The sequence below is a fragment of the Diuraphis noxia genome, unplaced genomic scaffold (assembly GCF_037042655.1).
Source record: "Diuraphis noxia isolate RWA-SAM2 unplaced genomic scaffold, SU_Dnox_SAM2 contig0003, whole genome shotgun sequence".
NCBI classification, from domain to species: domain Eukaryota; kingdom Metazoa; phylum Arthropoda; class Insecta; order Hemiptera; family Aphididae; genus Diuraphis; species Diuraphis noxia.
This window is the reverse complement of record NW_028301713.1, coordinates 47,857,622-47,872,524: the sequence shown is the minus strand read 5'-3', so window position 1 is coordinate 47,872,524 and position 14,903 is coordinate 47,857,622. Positions and strand designations below refer to the sequence as shown.

Below are 14,903 nucleotides of genomic sequence, written 5' to 3'. Positions count from 1 at the left end.
AATTGATTATTATACTGCGGTAGCCTGCAATAATTGCAATTATTATCGATTTCGCAGTCTCGGTTTGAGAATAGTGGATGAATCTGTACCTATTTTACTCTTTTTTCTTTGAGTTCTTTCGTATCATCTGCAATTGGATCAATTCTAATATAACTATTATTTTCGTTTATTATTGGTTTATATATCGTACTTATTACTATATAACTTTTTCTTTTTTGTTATTTGTCCTTTTTTATTCATATTAAATTCACATCAGATCATTCAATGACAATATGAAGCTATGCCAATATGTGGTAAGTATTGTCGACAGTTTAATTTTTCCTAACGACGAATATCGTGCGTCAATTAATCTTTGGCTGCATCACAATCATTATCGCTTTACGTCGATATCGTTACTTTTGACCCGTTGCTCACGCCAACACGAATAGTGTCCGGTACCTACACATCTGTACAGGTGTTGTCGTCTGGTCTAGCCATAGTCGCTCCAGTGCTAATTTTGTGCACGCCTGTCCGTCAAAGAAAACGCGTGATGGATATATTACTCATTACGAATTAGATCTAATTTGTCGTTATAATACTCATCACGCCGTTGCGAACGACTACGGTCGGCGTGCATTTGTGGCGTACCACTTGGCCTCATGGGTCCCACACACTGCGGCGGTAGTGGTAGCGATAACGATACCGCCGTAGTCTCGCTCACGTCGAAGCAGTGCCGCAACAACCACAGGGGCAGCCGGGGCAATGCCCCTGCAGAGGGCCGCTAATCGTTGGCTCAAGGGGCCCCGACGTGCAGTGCGTCTATTTAAAAAAAAATGTATTATAGTTTAATGTTTAAATAAAATAAAATATATTAAGTAAAAATATTATTGAAAATATTTATTTTTATGATTTATAATGCTATTTAATGTGTTGTCGAAGAGCGGGGGGCCCCTATTGATCCATAATAACATCTATATTTATATATAAAACTGTTAGTGAAAGTATTGGTAATTTAGTGACAGAATAAATTGGTAAATAATATGTATGTACTAAATACACTTATATAATTGTGGATATTAGAATATAAAATATTGATAACAATTTTGCAAATTGTACAAAAGTATGGTATTGTTTGTTTAATATTTTTAGGGGGGCTTTAACTTCAAATTATTTATTTTGAGGGAGCTAAGCCCCCGTAAGCCCCCCCCCTCCCGGTCACCGCCGATGAACGTTTTAACAATTATTTCATACATTTTATTATTTTAGCTAATTCTATTTATGATAATTCTGAACTGTTAGTGAAAGCAGTGGCGGCCTGGGTTCATTTTTTTTAGTCGGCTAGAATTTAAAAAGGCCCCTGACCAATAAGACTAATAGCAAATGTGCAAATGCAAATGGCTATGGGCCTTTTTACAACATTTTTAAAGATACCTAATCATTTTGAAGTTCTACTACCCCCCCTCTTCCAAAAAAATGTATAATATGTAACTATTTTTGTAAGTACCTTATTTAGGTTTCAATTAACTTTACCCCTTTGGCTAATACGACTATCTAACACGATTTAAGATAATATCTACAAACTAAGTTATTTATGAACATTTAAAATAATATAATCTCAATCGGGTAATGGCTCTGGCTGTAAGGGCCCATTTAGCCAAAGGCCCAGTCGGCGATCGCCGACTCGCCGACTTGGCCAGGCCGCCACTGAGTGAAAGTATTGGTAATTTGATGACAGAATCAATATTATAATACAATTTGTATTTATAATAAAAAAACAAACACTAAAAGTGTTGTTATATTTTAATAACAAGACACCAGTCACTGGGTGGTGGTGGGCATTCGCATTTTATTTTTAGGTTTTTTAAAAAAAAATACCATCATTATTTATTTTGTATTGGTAACCTATAAAAAAATATATACATAAGCCTCAGGGCCCCATACATTGACTGTGTCCGGGGCCCCAAGAATCCTAGTTGCGGCACTACGTCGAAGTGGTAAAGGTCCCAACTCCCAATCCTATCGCTACCGTTGTGGGGACCTTTATAGGTTATCTGATAGATATATTTATATAAGTATATAATATATAGTATGTGGTGTCACCGTCGCCGTCGCGTATTACGTTATATGTTTATGTGATGCATAATAATAATATAGTCAATAGAAATCGCTCACGTCCGTCGCGCCGTCTCCGAGATTATATATCAACATTTTCAGCCGAAATACGCCGCAGACAGTTATTATAGTACTCGCGGAGATACTGACCGTTGTTTGTGGTGTTTACCAGTAGGCCGTGGCATGCACGGTGTTTGTTTGTTTGTTATAATTTTTGTTTATTGATTATTACTGTTACGCTGCAGGCCTGACGAGACATTTTCGCAGTGACATTTTATTTTTGTACGGCTACAATAATTGCTCACTATACAGTTTGCGCAGTTGTTTAAATTGTTAAATAACACTAGATCGGTTATCTACTATATTATCGTTCGTCGTGTTTATCGTTGGTTTTTGTGTGTGCAACGTTGAGTACACCCGTCGTCGGACAGCTGCAGGATGACAAATCGTTTTTATTTTGACATGTTCGTGTTGTGTGTCGCCGTTACTGGTCGTCTTGGGGATTAAAAATTAGCCCGTTTGGCTTTTCTTTTCTCGGTTTTGCGTTGCCGTTTCTTCGCTGTCCGCGCGCACGCGGCAAATGTAACGAATTACGATTTATCTGTCGTTACCTTTGTAACGTGTCTTCGTGTCTTGTATGTAGTTGCGACGTTGAATCGTTATTATAGTGTTAACAGTAATGTTACGATGTAACCTGCAACGTTGCATTACGCCGAATCGCTCAATGTGTTACGAGATTTATACCATCACTCCGTCGTCGGATGCATTTGTTACGTAAACATATTTTATCATCTGCAGGCGATCGTCTCGGCGTACTTCGAAAGTCACCGGGCGAACTGATGAATAAAATATTCGTCAGACTAATACGTAGTACTAATAGCGTAATGACAAAATTTAGTGGCCAAGGAGTCAGAGCCACTATTTAACACAGTAATTAAATTTGAATATCTACATTTTTAAATTATTAATCAGTGATTTATGAAATAATATAATAATTATGTAATATATTTATTATTTTATTAATTATAAAAAGTCTTGGTCTGATATGTTCATTTTTTGATCACCGAGTATAGTAGCGGGGAAGTTCCTACCTAGTTCATAGTTAGCGGAAATCTTATTCCAAGAGTGTTAGAAACTCTTTTTGGTCGAAAACTATTAGTATACTTTGCACAACCGCATTGTATAATTTTTTAGTAGTAATTTAATTGAATAAATCTGATATTAGAGCCGTTTTCAAAATGTACCTACTTTATTTCTGTATCATATTTATGCATAATATTCTTATAATTTGGTATGAGTTATGATGGTTGTTTAAATTTCTAACTTGAGTATGTAAATGATTCCTTATCGTCTAATATATTTAATAAATGATGTAGTGGCCCAAGGCTTAGTGTTTTTAGTTTTGTAAAATAGCTATATAGCATAGAGGACAAAATTGCTTACTAATAATTCTTTCAACGCAAAACTTCTTAAAAACATTTATTTTATCCGTAAAACTTTTAGCACATTATTTGCTTCAGTTAATTCATATATAATACATCACCATGGGAATAGTTCTATACTTAAATTAAATTAAAAAAAAAAAAATTTAATTGATTTAAAAGACTTACCTTGTAATGGTAAATAATAGTACCTAACAAAATATATCAGAGTTAGGTTAGTAAGGTTTCCTTGATTGAACTATTAATTTTTATTAAGTGATGTTATGTTTTTTATATTAACATAAATATTATGTTGTATCTAACCTACAATTACAATCTCGTCATATTGCCGAGAACTAAAATATAAGCTTTAATAAAGAAGACTATAATTATTCGAGTATTGAACTATTCCGCATCTTCTGAATAAGTAATTACTATTTAAAAATAAAAATACATTTACCAATTTTAGAAAATTGTGCTAGAATGAACGTATACAATACAGAACATAAATTTAAATTATTGTAGGTTTGTGTTAAAACAATTATTATGTTGTTCAAAATACTTACCGTTCAGCTTTAAATAAAGATTTTATAATAAATGTATTAAATAATTACCTTGTATATGAGGTAATTACACGACGTATGTACTTGTATGCCCATAGTATATAACATAAATCGTAGGTACCTAGTAAATAATAATTTGTTTAAACTCAAAAGATATAATAACTACTGGTAAATATATAATGTAATAATCTCTTACTGGACGCCAACGATGGTATATAGGTAATAATATAAAGTATATATAAAGACCGCACGTGATACGTATGTAATATATACACAAGTAGGTACAGACACACACACACAACTATATATATACACCATAATATTGGATGCCTATGCAGACGGTAACAGCGGTCGTGTAACCACCAAATGGCGATTTGTATTTTGTAGGTAAACGGACGTGTAATTATTATTATATGTGGACCTCCCTGGTTTCCTTTTTATCCTCTCCCGCACTGCCGTCCCGCCATGGTCTGCCACAATCCCCCCGATCAATTACGTTTGGAATCCCGCGCGATGACGTCGCTCGGGCCACACCCGTTCCGGCAACGATCATTTTTTGTGCGGTGATTTATCCCACGGGAGATCGAGACCGTCGATAAGCGCGGCACGACGACGACGAGAGCCGCGTGCTTGTATAGTGTAGTGCGTGTAGGTACCTCTACATGTGTGTGGTGCAGAGCGAGAGCATCTTACAACATAGCCGCTATAATATTATTATTATATGGTTGTTTGTTTAAGGGGGACCCGCCGCCGTCCGACATCCATTAAGACGTTTCGTATCCTATATATATATATAATATAGACGCAAACACACAAACACACACCGCAGGTATTATTATTATTATATAGGTACATCACTATATGTGTAAGCCCCACAAAGCACGGTTGTCAATTAGTGACGGTGTATCGTTTTCCGACCACTGTCGGATAATAATAATAATAATAATAATAATATACGTGTTGTATATACATGTATAATAATAATATGTACGGCCGTGTGGGGGCATGAGAAAAAGAAGAAGATACACGGTAGGTATATACCACCCGCAGTAGCATTCCAAAACCATTGGACATTCCAAAACATTTATAATGCATACATACCCGTGTGGCCTATACCTATACGCCATATATATTATACATTATATATATATTATTATACCTACCTATGCCATCTTCTCTTAGCACCCGGTTGACCCTCTCCCCCGACCATCCCCTCGGACCAAGTCGTACGTCCACAAATGTATCCACGTGGGTATTTGTAGATATAGATGTATAATATGTAACATATATTATAGTAATGTAATGTGCTTACTTGCGACGACGTGCGTGTGTGTTTTAACTCGGTTGAGACAAAGTCCAAACGAATTTGATCCGACACGGCTGATAAGAGAGAGAGCTCGCCGACACAATAAAATTAGACACACCCTCTGGCGAGTTGCTCGACCACATATTAAAATTCTTTTGGAGGGATGAACCGCGTATGCCGTATATATAATACTATATAGGTATTTGTAGGTACCTATAAAGAAATGTTTATCGATACGTCGGTCTTATTACAGTCATCGTTACTGGCACTCATCGTGTGTCGCAGCAGTGGTTGAAAAATGTGCAAAGTTATCGATTGTTTTTCAGACGTTGGGGCAGAAATACCCAATTATTGATAAATAACACAGCAGGTGATAAGTTACCTAGACACAATAATAACAATTTACGATCAAATTGAATACATAGTGGGTACTTACAGTGGGTTTTATATAATTATTGAATAATGTACTTACCTATAAAAGTTACAACCCTATAGCCGCTTTTATTTGGTTTATATTATATTGTTGATATTGATGAAATATAAATATCCTCTAGAACTAAGCGAACTCAAACTAGCAATTTATTAGATTTTTTTACCTTTTACATATTGTACTTTATTGAATTCGATGACATAAAATGTAATCATAAATAGATTATAATGGTTAATAGTTATTAGATATAGTTAATATTAATCGAGTAATAAATTAATTTTTTGTTCTACTATACTTTTGCAAAATGTAGCCCAATAGCTGAAACATCCTAGTTGCATCATAATTTATCTATGTGTTTACCATAATATTTAACATTGAATAATAAGAGATTTTTAATATTTATAATTATTTTTTAATTTAATATCTGTAGAAAATGTTATTTTAAGGATTCAGAATCCAATAATGTATATTTTTTTACTTGAATTATGTTTTTAATTGCTATATGATATCTAAGCGTTATGTCGTTATAATATGTACGTGATGAAGGAAGAGTAATGATTGTATTTTTTTTATTTTTTTTATCAAGAAGTCTTTTTAGTAACTGTAGGACCATAGGTATTATATTTTACAACGTATGAATGAAAAATCATTATTCTATGGATAAAAGCTATTTGGCATTCCATTATGGCGCTTAGGCAAGTTTCCTTAACAGTTCATGACAATCAGTCGCGTGCGCTATACATTTTATATTCAGACCACACAATAGACCAGAATGACTGGTAAAATACAGACTGGACATGCTATACGCGGTGAATCATTGATGAATACAAAAAAAAAATTCTATCGTTTTAAAATTGATTATTATACAGGGTGATTCATCAAGCATGTGCATCCCCATTGTTTCCTTTAATAATTAATTCATTCAAATTCTGATTTTCGGGATTTTTAAATATACTAAAAAAATACCATATTTTCCAATTCCTGAGATTTTTGTAATACTTACTAAAGGAATGTTCTGTGACGATACAAGCTTCTGTTTTTCAATTGATAACTCCTTTTTTTGTTATAAATTATTTAGTTGGTTGTTAAAATGTTAGTACTAAAGATCCTTAAAAATAGTTTAAAAAAATATAAAACAAACGATAAATTGGAACTATAAGTATTTACTACACTTGGGCTATTTTTATAAATTATTAATGTTGATAGATAAATAATAATTACTAAAATGTTCAAATTACCTTAACTCCCATATCATATGAACACATTACTATGAATCTTTTATCGATAAACCACAAAGTTAAATAACTCAAAACTACTTGTACGAATTTTGATTTAGGTAGGTCAAATGTTTTAGAAAAATTATCCATTATAGAGGGGAGTTCTCATAAGAAAAACAAAAGTTTGTATCTCTACAGAATACTTATTAAGTACTACAAAAAATTTCAAGAATTTGAAAATATAGTCTTTAAATATATAAAAAAAAAATCCTAAAATTCAGATTTTGAATAACTACATTTATGAAGAAGAAAAAGGGGGTGAACATGCTACTATGCTAGGTGAATCATCCTGTATATAGTAGTGTAAATATTGGATATATCGACTATCAATCTAAACCTACACTGTAATGAAAATAAAATAAATTTATAGAACTTTATAATAACATGATACTTAATTGTTTTACATTGTTTTATTGTTAAATTTAAATAATTTATATGCTATAATATGGAAGATACAAAAATAAAAATTTTATGATGAACAAGAGGTATTTGATTATAATCTTCTAAAGTATTACCTTGGCTTTTGTGTTTCGTCTTTAAATAAAATTTAGTTTCTATGAAATAATATTATTATGTTATTAATTGGGTTTTAATATTCTAGCACTGAAAAAAATGTAATTTAAACAGTTAGCAAGAATAACAAAAAATAAAATTCAAATAAGGATTTATAACCTATTAAATTGATAAAAAAAAGTATTATTATTTCGTTCATCAATTAATGTCATAGAATTTTCTTTTCCTAAGAATTCCTGAGTTATAACAAAGTTATTATTTTTATTTACCTACTAACATAATATTTACAATAAGTGCTTTAGCACAATATAACAAAATAAAATAAAGTTGTATTCATACAAATAAAGATAATGTTATGTGACGAAGGACCAGCTGAGAGACCATTAATAGCAATCATTTTTCTATAGCGAATTTAAACTTTCATTTGGTAGTTTGATAATATGGTAATTTTTAAAAAGTTTAATCATTCATTCAATAACAATTTAATCAATTTATTTTATACAATATTAAATTTATCCATGAATAACCATTCATTAAGATGGGATTTGCATTTGATATACGTTTTAAAAGACCTACGAAATCTGATATAAACTTATGACAATTTTAACCCATTTATAGATTTTTATTTATTACTTTTATTAAATAAAATGTATTGTTTTTTAACACTATAGTAAAACAATTGAGATTTACCATATTAGATTTCTAATAAACCTTTGAAATTCATTATAATTTATATGAATTATGTATTACTATTAAAATATTGATGAAACTGATTCAAAAGTTCTTTGGCTAGATTTGAGTTATAAGCCACACTTAAAATCGATTGAGAAGGTTGTAAAATTTAAAAATCAACCTTCATTGATTTGATAATTTTAATATATTAAAATGGTATTGTGGCATCAACAACATAAACATATTTTTGTAATTTGAATTTGTCTGCCCACCTGGCCACTTAGTTGAATAATACTTATACAAATAATAAATTGTGGTATCATAAATTTTAAACGAATTAATAATATATAGCATTGACATTAGTCATCGGGTGAATTTAAATGAGACTATAATGCAATAAAGATATTATTCAATTATTTTGAATTCATATTTATGAAGTAGGTATATATTAAACTATATATCTACTATAATGAAACATTGCTTTTTTCTGTTATAGATGATGCATTTCAGTATTTATATCATATTGTTCTTATGCGGCTATGCTTTATAATGTTTTTACGATGGACATAACTATAAAAGTTTAGAACAATATGATCAAAATAAGTCAGTTATTTCAAAAAGTTTTGGCTCCACATAATACTATTCAGTTATTAAAAACAATTAAATAATCTTTAAACTATAGATACAGTTTTTTAATTTATTATGAGTTATGAGTTTATGACTAACAATTATCACTATAGATTTTGATTATTACATCACTAGTATATTATTATTAATATAATCATTACTGATATTACATAAACAATCAATCCTATTGTAAATAATATGTAATGTAATACTCGTAAGCGTAGAATGATGAGGGCTAAGGAGGCTATAGCCCCCCTCCGAATTCAATTAAGCTCCCCCCCCCCCCTATTAATTTGTTTATCCACTCGTGTAAAAGTTTACTGTTTTATATGTCCATATGTGAGATATCATTTTCAGTAATGTGACGAATAAAAACATTGCTATGAAATTATATGAGACTATGACTAACGATAGATTTGAAAATCTAACGTTACTTCATATTGAATGGGACTTAGCTATAATAATATTAAATCTGAAAAGGTTCTTAATATATTTGTCCAAAAAAGCAAGTGTTTAAAATTTATAATATAGTAATCATTTCCTTTTTAAAATATTTTTTTTTATATTTAATTCAAATACAACATGTTTATTTAATAATAATATTATGATGTATAGTATATTATTTATTCATATTTTACTTGATAATATGCTTCTTTAATCCTTTTTGCATTTTGTTCCTTTACATTTTTCTATAGTTATATTAGTAGGATATATGGTCTGTACCTCTGTACCTGAATCATTATAGCCTTTATGTGAAGTAATTCGCAAGAAGTTGCGGCATCGTCGTTGATACCACAAAAAAAAGACTATAGCCCCTCCACACTCCCAAAAAAAGAAAATCATTACAATTCGCCTATGATAATACGTCGGTATTAACGGTGTTAACGGTATGTCGATACCGTTAACATTAAAAATGCTCAAGTTAGTTTTATTGGTTTTATAACATATAATTTAAACATGATTTGTTAATAACGTACTAATATACTAAAAGAAAATGCTAACACATGCGTAGCGCTAAATATATCCTAACTGTTGAAGTTAAATTCTCATGATCAATTAAATAAATAATCATTAAAATATTTATACATTTTAACAGTTCATTATTTAAGTTTTATTTATGCGATAAAAACCATGATAAAATTGAATTTTTATTATGTGATATATTAATTCTATAATATTCTATATCTATAGTGAATTACAATTTAGACTTTCGTTAATGTAAATACTTAGCTACCAAAGCCCAAATCCAGTACATTTCAAGATGTGTTACATTTTGATTATATAATTCTGGTTTTTGATTGGCTGTAAAGTGTGCTTTAAAAGCCTTAATGGCTTGAACCTCATCGGTTATATTGTATCCGTAAATACCCAAATAATTGACAAACAGCTTCTGATCTGGTATACGCGGACACGGTGTTGAGGGACGGTACTTGGCGATAATGACTGTCTCGTTCATTTCATCGCTGTCCAACCAAGCACCTATGCCATAGTCCTTGTACAATTGGCCCCAAGGAAACATTACACCAGGATCAGTTTTTCTATTCGGGGCAATATCCGAGTGTCCAACTATATTGTGTGGTAACACTTTATACTGGTTGACCATTCGAGTCACCGTTAAACCAACAATGCGAATTTGTTCTTGAAAAAACGGGTCCCACGAATCATCAATTTCATTATGTCCAAAATTAACGATTTCGATACCTATTGATATGGGATTGATTTGGGAGTAGTTGCCCCATGAGGATCTTCCAGAGTGAAACGATACGAAAGTTTCTGGTACGACCTGCAGAAACTACAATTATCATTTCTAATAATGCACTTCTTAATAATATATACAGAGTCACTAAATTTATTTTTTAATAAAAATAATCCCGTTATAAAAAATGTATATTAATTATGATCAAAAAGTATTGAAGTGTATTGGATATTGAATATTCAATTGTGTACTTATATAATAAAAAACAAACAAGTGTTATTTATTCTTTGACACTTGACCTCATAATAATTACTGTTTACATTTTTAGCTGTATCAATTTATATTAGTCTTTGTTTGCTAACTAAATCTTTTGTATTGTATTTTATTTTTATTTTTTGTATTAATGAGTTAAATTATATTGGTTTTTAATACAGCGTTATGATCTTAACAGTATATGGATAAATACTGAAAATCGTATAAATAATTTAACTTAGGTAACCAAGTAGGCCGAACCAATTACTTCTTTGATAAGTATATTATACATAATATATTTTTAAATATTGAAATCCACGTTTTATTTACAGCATGTTTAAACTTCAAGTAATTTTTAAAAGCACAATTTTTTTTAGACTCTGAAGGCAGTGATTGATGTATTGATTATACAACAATGTGTGTTTTTTATTTGTTTATTTATTTTTATGCTGGTTCGGCACTTTTTTCAGAAATGATTGAATCTTAAACTTGGAGTCCAGAGAACAATTACTGGTAGAATGGGACATTTCTTAATAATCGAGTAAATATTATAATTTATTTTTGTGTGTATTGTTTACACAATATTACAATATTTTTTTAAAAGCATTTGAAGTTTAAATATTGACTAAATTCGCAAGTATCACGAACATTTGCAAATTATTTTGTTTTTAAAAACTCCTAAAATTATTCATACTCACACCTAAGATTCAAACATTTTCAAGAAAGTTTTTCAAATGTTGTAATCAATAAAGATTTAAAACAAAAAAAAGCGGGTAAGTCGTGGATGTCGCTCTGCTGTACAAGTGGGTTACTGCAGTAATGGATAGAATTAAATTTTAATCCAAAGATATTATAATCATTGTATACGAAAAATGATTCTGAGCGGAGACGGTTTATCTGTCTAGGATATACTATAGATTATTAAAAATTTTCAAATCTTAGATTTAAAAAGAAAAATTTTTATGAATTTCTAGCTTAAAATAATTTGCGAATTTTCGTGATTTTCATGTATGTTGTCAAAATTCAAACTTTGAATGCTTGTAAAAAAAATTGGAACAATATATTTATTTTTTTTCTCTGCTATTGTAAAAATATGTTAGGAACCTTGTATTAAATTTTCAAATCTTAGATTTAAAAAGAAAATTTTTTATGAATTTCTAGCTTAAAATAATTTACGAATTTTATTGATTTTTACATACTATGTTGTCAAAATTCAAACTTTGAATGCTTATAAAAAAAAATTGTGACTATGAATTTATTTTATTTTTCAACTGCTATTGTAACAATATGTTAGGAGTCTTGTATTACATTTTCACGATTTTCTACTCAACAAATAAAATAAACTAAAATTAAAAAAATTAAAAAAAAATTAATAATGATCGAAAATTGCATATGCCTATAAATAGTTCAACTCTTATGTCAAAATTTTTTCGAAAATTGCACGGTTGATAGAATATACTTGTATAAACATTCGGTGAAAATTACATGTATCTATGGTCATTTGTTTCAAAGTTACATCAAAAACAAAATCGATTTTATCGAAAACTGATTGTGCATAAAATTTCCCGTTTTTCTCTTAATTTTTAGTTTGTTTATCCCGACTATTTACGAGAATTTTTACTTTTGCCCCCCCCCCCCTAAAGTACCAACTAGATTCACTGTATGATCGAACGAGGTAGTGAAGTCGAAAATCGAAACATTTTTACTGCCCCAAAACGTGATGACAGACAAAAAAAAACACATCATGCTAAAATCAATATATTCCTCGGTCCACTCAGAATCTAAAATTTAATATAATTCCACAAATAATTTTTATAAACGTCTGATGTTTAGTTATTTTGTGGTAATTATTATAATGCACTTATTATAATGGCTTATCATTTTTAATTTGAACCAGGTACATTATTATATTTTATGTATACAATCATTTTTTTTTAAACATTTAGATTAATTTGACACTATTTCTTGAAATCCTAATAATAGTTTAAACCGTATTACTAAAAGTAAAATAAATTACTATTATAATTAATAGGAACATATTTATATGATAATAGTTCTCCACTCAGAATCTTTTTCGAATGCAATATTATGTCTTAAATTCAAATTTAACAAAATATTCATTATATACTTGAGCTATTACCTACTCTCCCTTTTTTGTATTGTTTTGTATTTTTGAATTTAAGAAAAACATTGAAGTAAAGCTTTTTACCTGCAGTAATTGATTGTGTGTTCCAGCTTCGGTATTTTTCGCGATTACATAATGAGAACTGACATTTCTAGAAGTATTACTACGGATAGAAGTAAACATTTGTACAGTTGTTCTAAAATTTACTACAGTATAATGTAGTACTATAATCATTATCTTATCATTCACATTTCTGCGATAGAAATGATTTCTTCTTGTATTTGGACTTTCAAATGGACTAATTGCATAACCATGTATTGGACTGAAGTATTTTTCATAGACCATGATTCCAGTTTGTTCTGACGCAAGAAAACATTTAGGATAGATAATTTCAATAGGTTGTGGTACTTGAGCATCCGTTGTATTTATAGTAGAAAAAAATGGCACCAAAACCAAAAAAAAATTTAACAAAATTATATATCTTATCATTATTATTTATGTTTAAACGTTTAAAACACATAAGAAATTGATTTAAAAACTATTGCACATTAGGTATTTGTGTGTTTTTTTTTTTAAATTAGATATTATATATTTATATGACTGATACATTTCATGAGAACTATATTGTAGTGTAATGAACAGATTACATAATAATAACTAATAAATACTACCTACCAATATATATAGTAGCGATACGATAGTACTTTTAATTACATATTATAATTTTTAACTATTCTATCAATAGCATTGTTGTTTGGTTTTACTATACAGAGTGATTATTTTAACACTAAATAATACTCATCATCAAAAAGTATTAATAAGTACTTTATATTAATAACTTTCGAAATTATATTATATTGTCATTCGATCATTTTTGAGAAAATAATAAGTTTTTAATATGTTTTTTTTTTTAAATTCATTAATTTTTTTTCCTGTGAAAATATACATTCATTTTATTTTAAAGAATATTAATTTTTTTAGAATATTTTTCTAAGAAGTTGGAAATATAAACATAAAATTTCAAACTAGTTAAATTGTTAATCAGTACTTATAAATGTTTAAACTTTAAAGTACATACCTATATTAGGAGTGCAGTAGTTGATCACGATTTTGTAGAGAACCGTAACACTTTGTTTGTCTTAAGTTTTAATACTTACATCCAAAGTTATATTTTTATTCATAAAAATTCTTAGAAAAATAAACTGCTACAAAATATGAAATCAACTGATATAAAACATATATATCCCACAATCGAAAAAATATAACGAAGAATAAGTATGCAATGTATCCAACATAGTTTCAAAAAATTGCTTGTACATAATGAGTTAGGTATGGTTAAAGTTTATCGTTAGGTTAAAGTTCATTTAAGGTTATCGTTTTTCGATTGGTAATTTAGTGTTATAGCTGATTAAACGCTCGGGAGCTGGTCTCATGTTCGAATGACGTCTGTTTGAATAAAAAGTTTTCGATGTATCATTTATTCTAAGGTCATATTATATTCTAATCATGTAATAATAATAAATATAAGTAATCTTAATGTAAACAAGCATTATTAAGTACCACTAAGCTATTTTTCAAATGTGGGCAAATAGGTAAGTGAAATTTAAGTGAATATAAATATATTTTAGTTAGTTAAGGTAAGTCACCACTAAAAACGTTATTAAGTAATAACTCACAAGTTAATAGTCAACAAATAATATACTTAACTCGGAAAGTGTAAGAGGATGTCTGATTTGTATTCTTTCTCTAACCCCAGCGGTCGTCAAGTAATTTCTAATAGAGTCCAAAAGATTAAAATAATAAATAAATGAGATCCATTGAAAATAATTATTGTTAAATCTTTTTTTATAATAGTAAATATATTTTAAAATAATTATATGAAGACAAAAAAAAATTAAGACAATATCAAAATGTCATGTTGACGATCCAG

General features: G+C 29.3%; 1 protein-coding gene across 2 annotated transcripts; it reads right to left on the bottom strand.

Annotated features, from left to right (window-relative positions):
- Positions 1-9,987: 9,987 nt before the first annotated feature.
- LOC107164800 (uncharacterized) lies at positions 9,988-13,592 on the bottom strand. 2 transcript variants are annotated; one of them, XM_089224404.1, is made up of 2 exons: positions 13,058-13,592; positions 9,988-10,692 (listed from the first exon to the last, which is right to left on the bottom strand). In XM_089224404.1, the coding sequence occupies exons 1-2, from the start codon at positions 13,460-13,462 to the stop codon at positions 10,114-10,116; spliced, it is 984 nt and encodes a 327-aa protein (XP_089080530.1). In that variant the 5' UTR covers positions 13,463-13,592; the 3' UTR covers positions 9,988-10,113. The 2 variants fall into 2 exon arrangements, with proteins under 2 accessions (XP_089080530.1, XP_089080531.1); XM_089224405.1 differs by having other exon boundaries at positions 9,988-10,683; positions 13,058-13,588.
- Between the last annotated feature and the right edge of the window lie 1,311 nt (positions 13,593-14,903).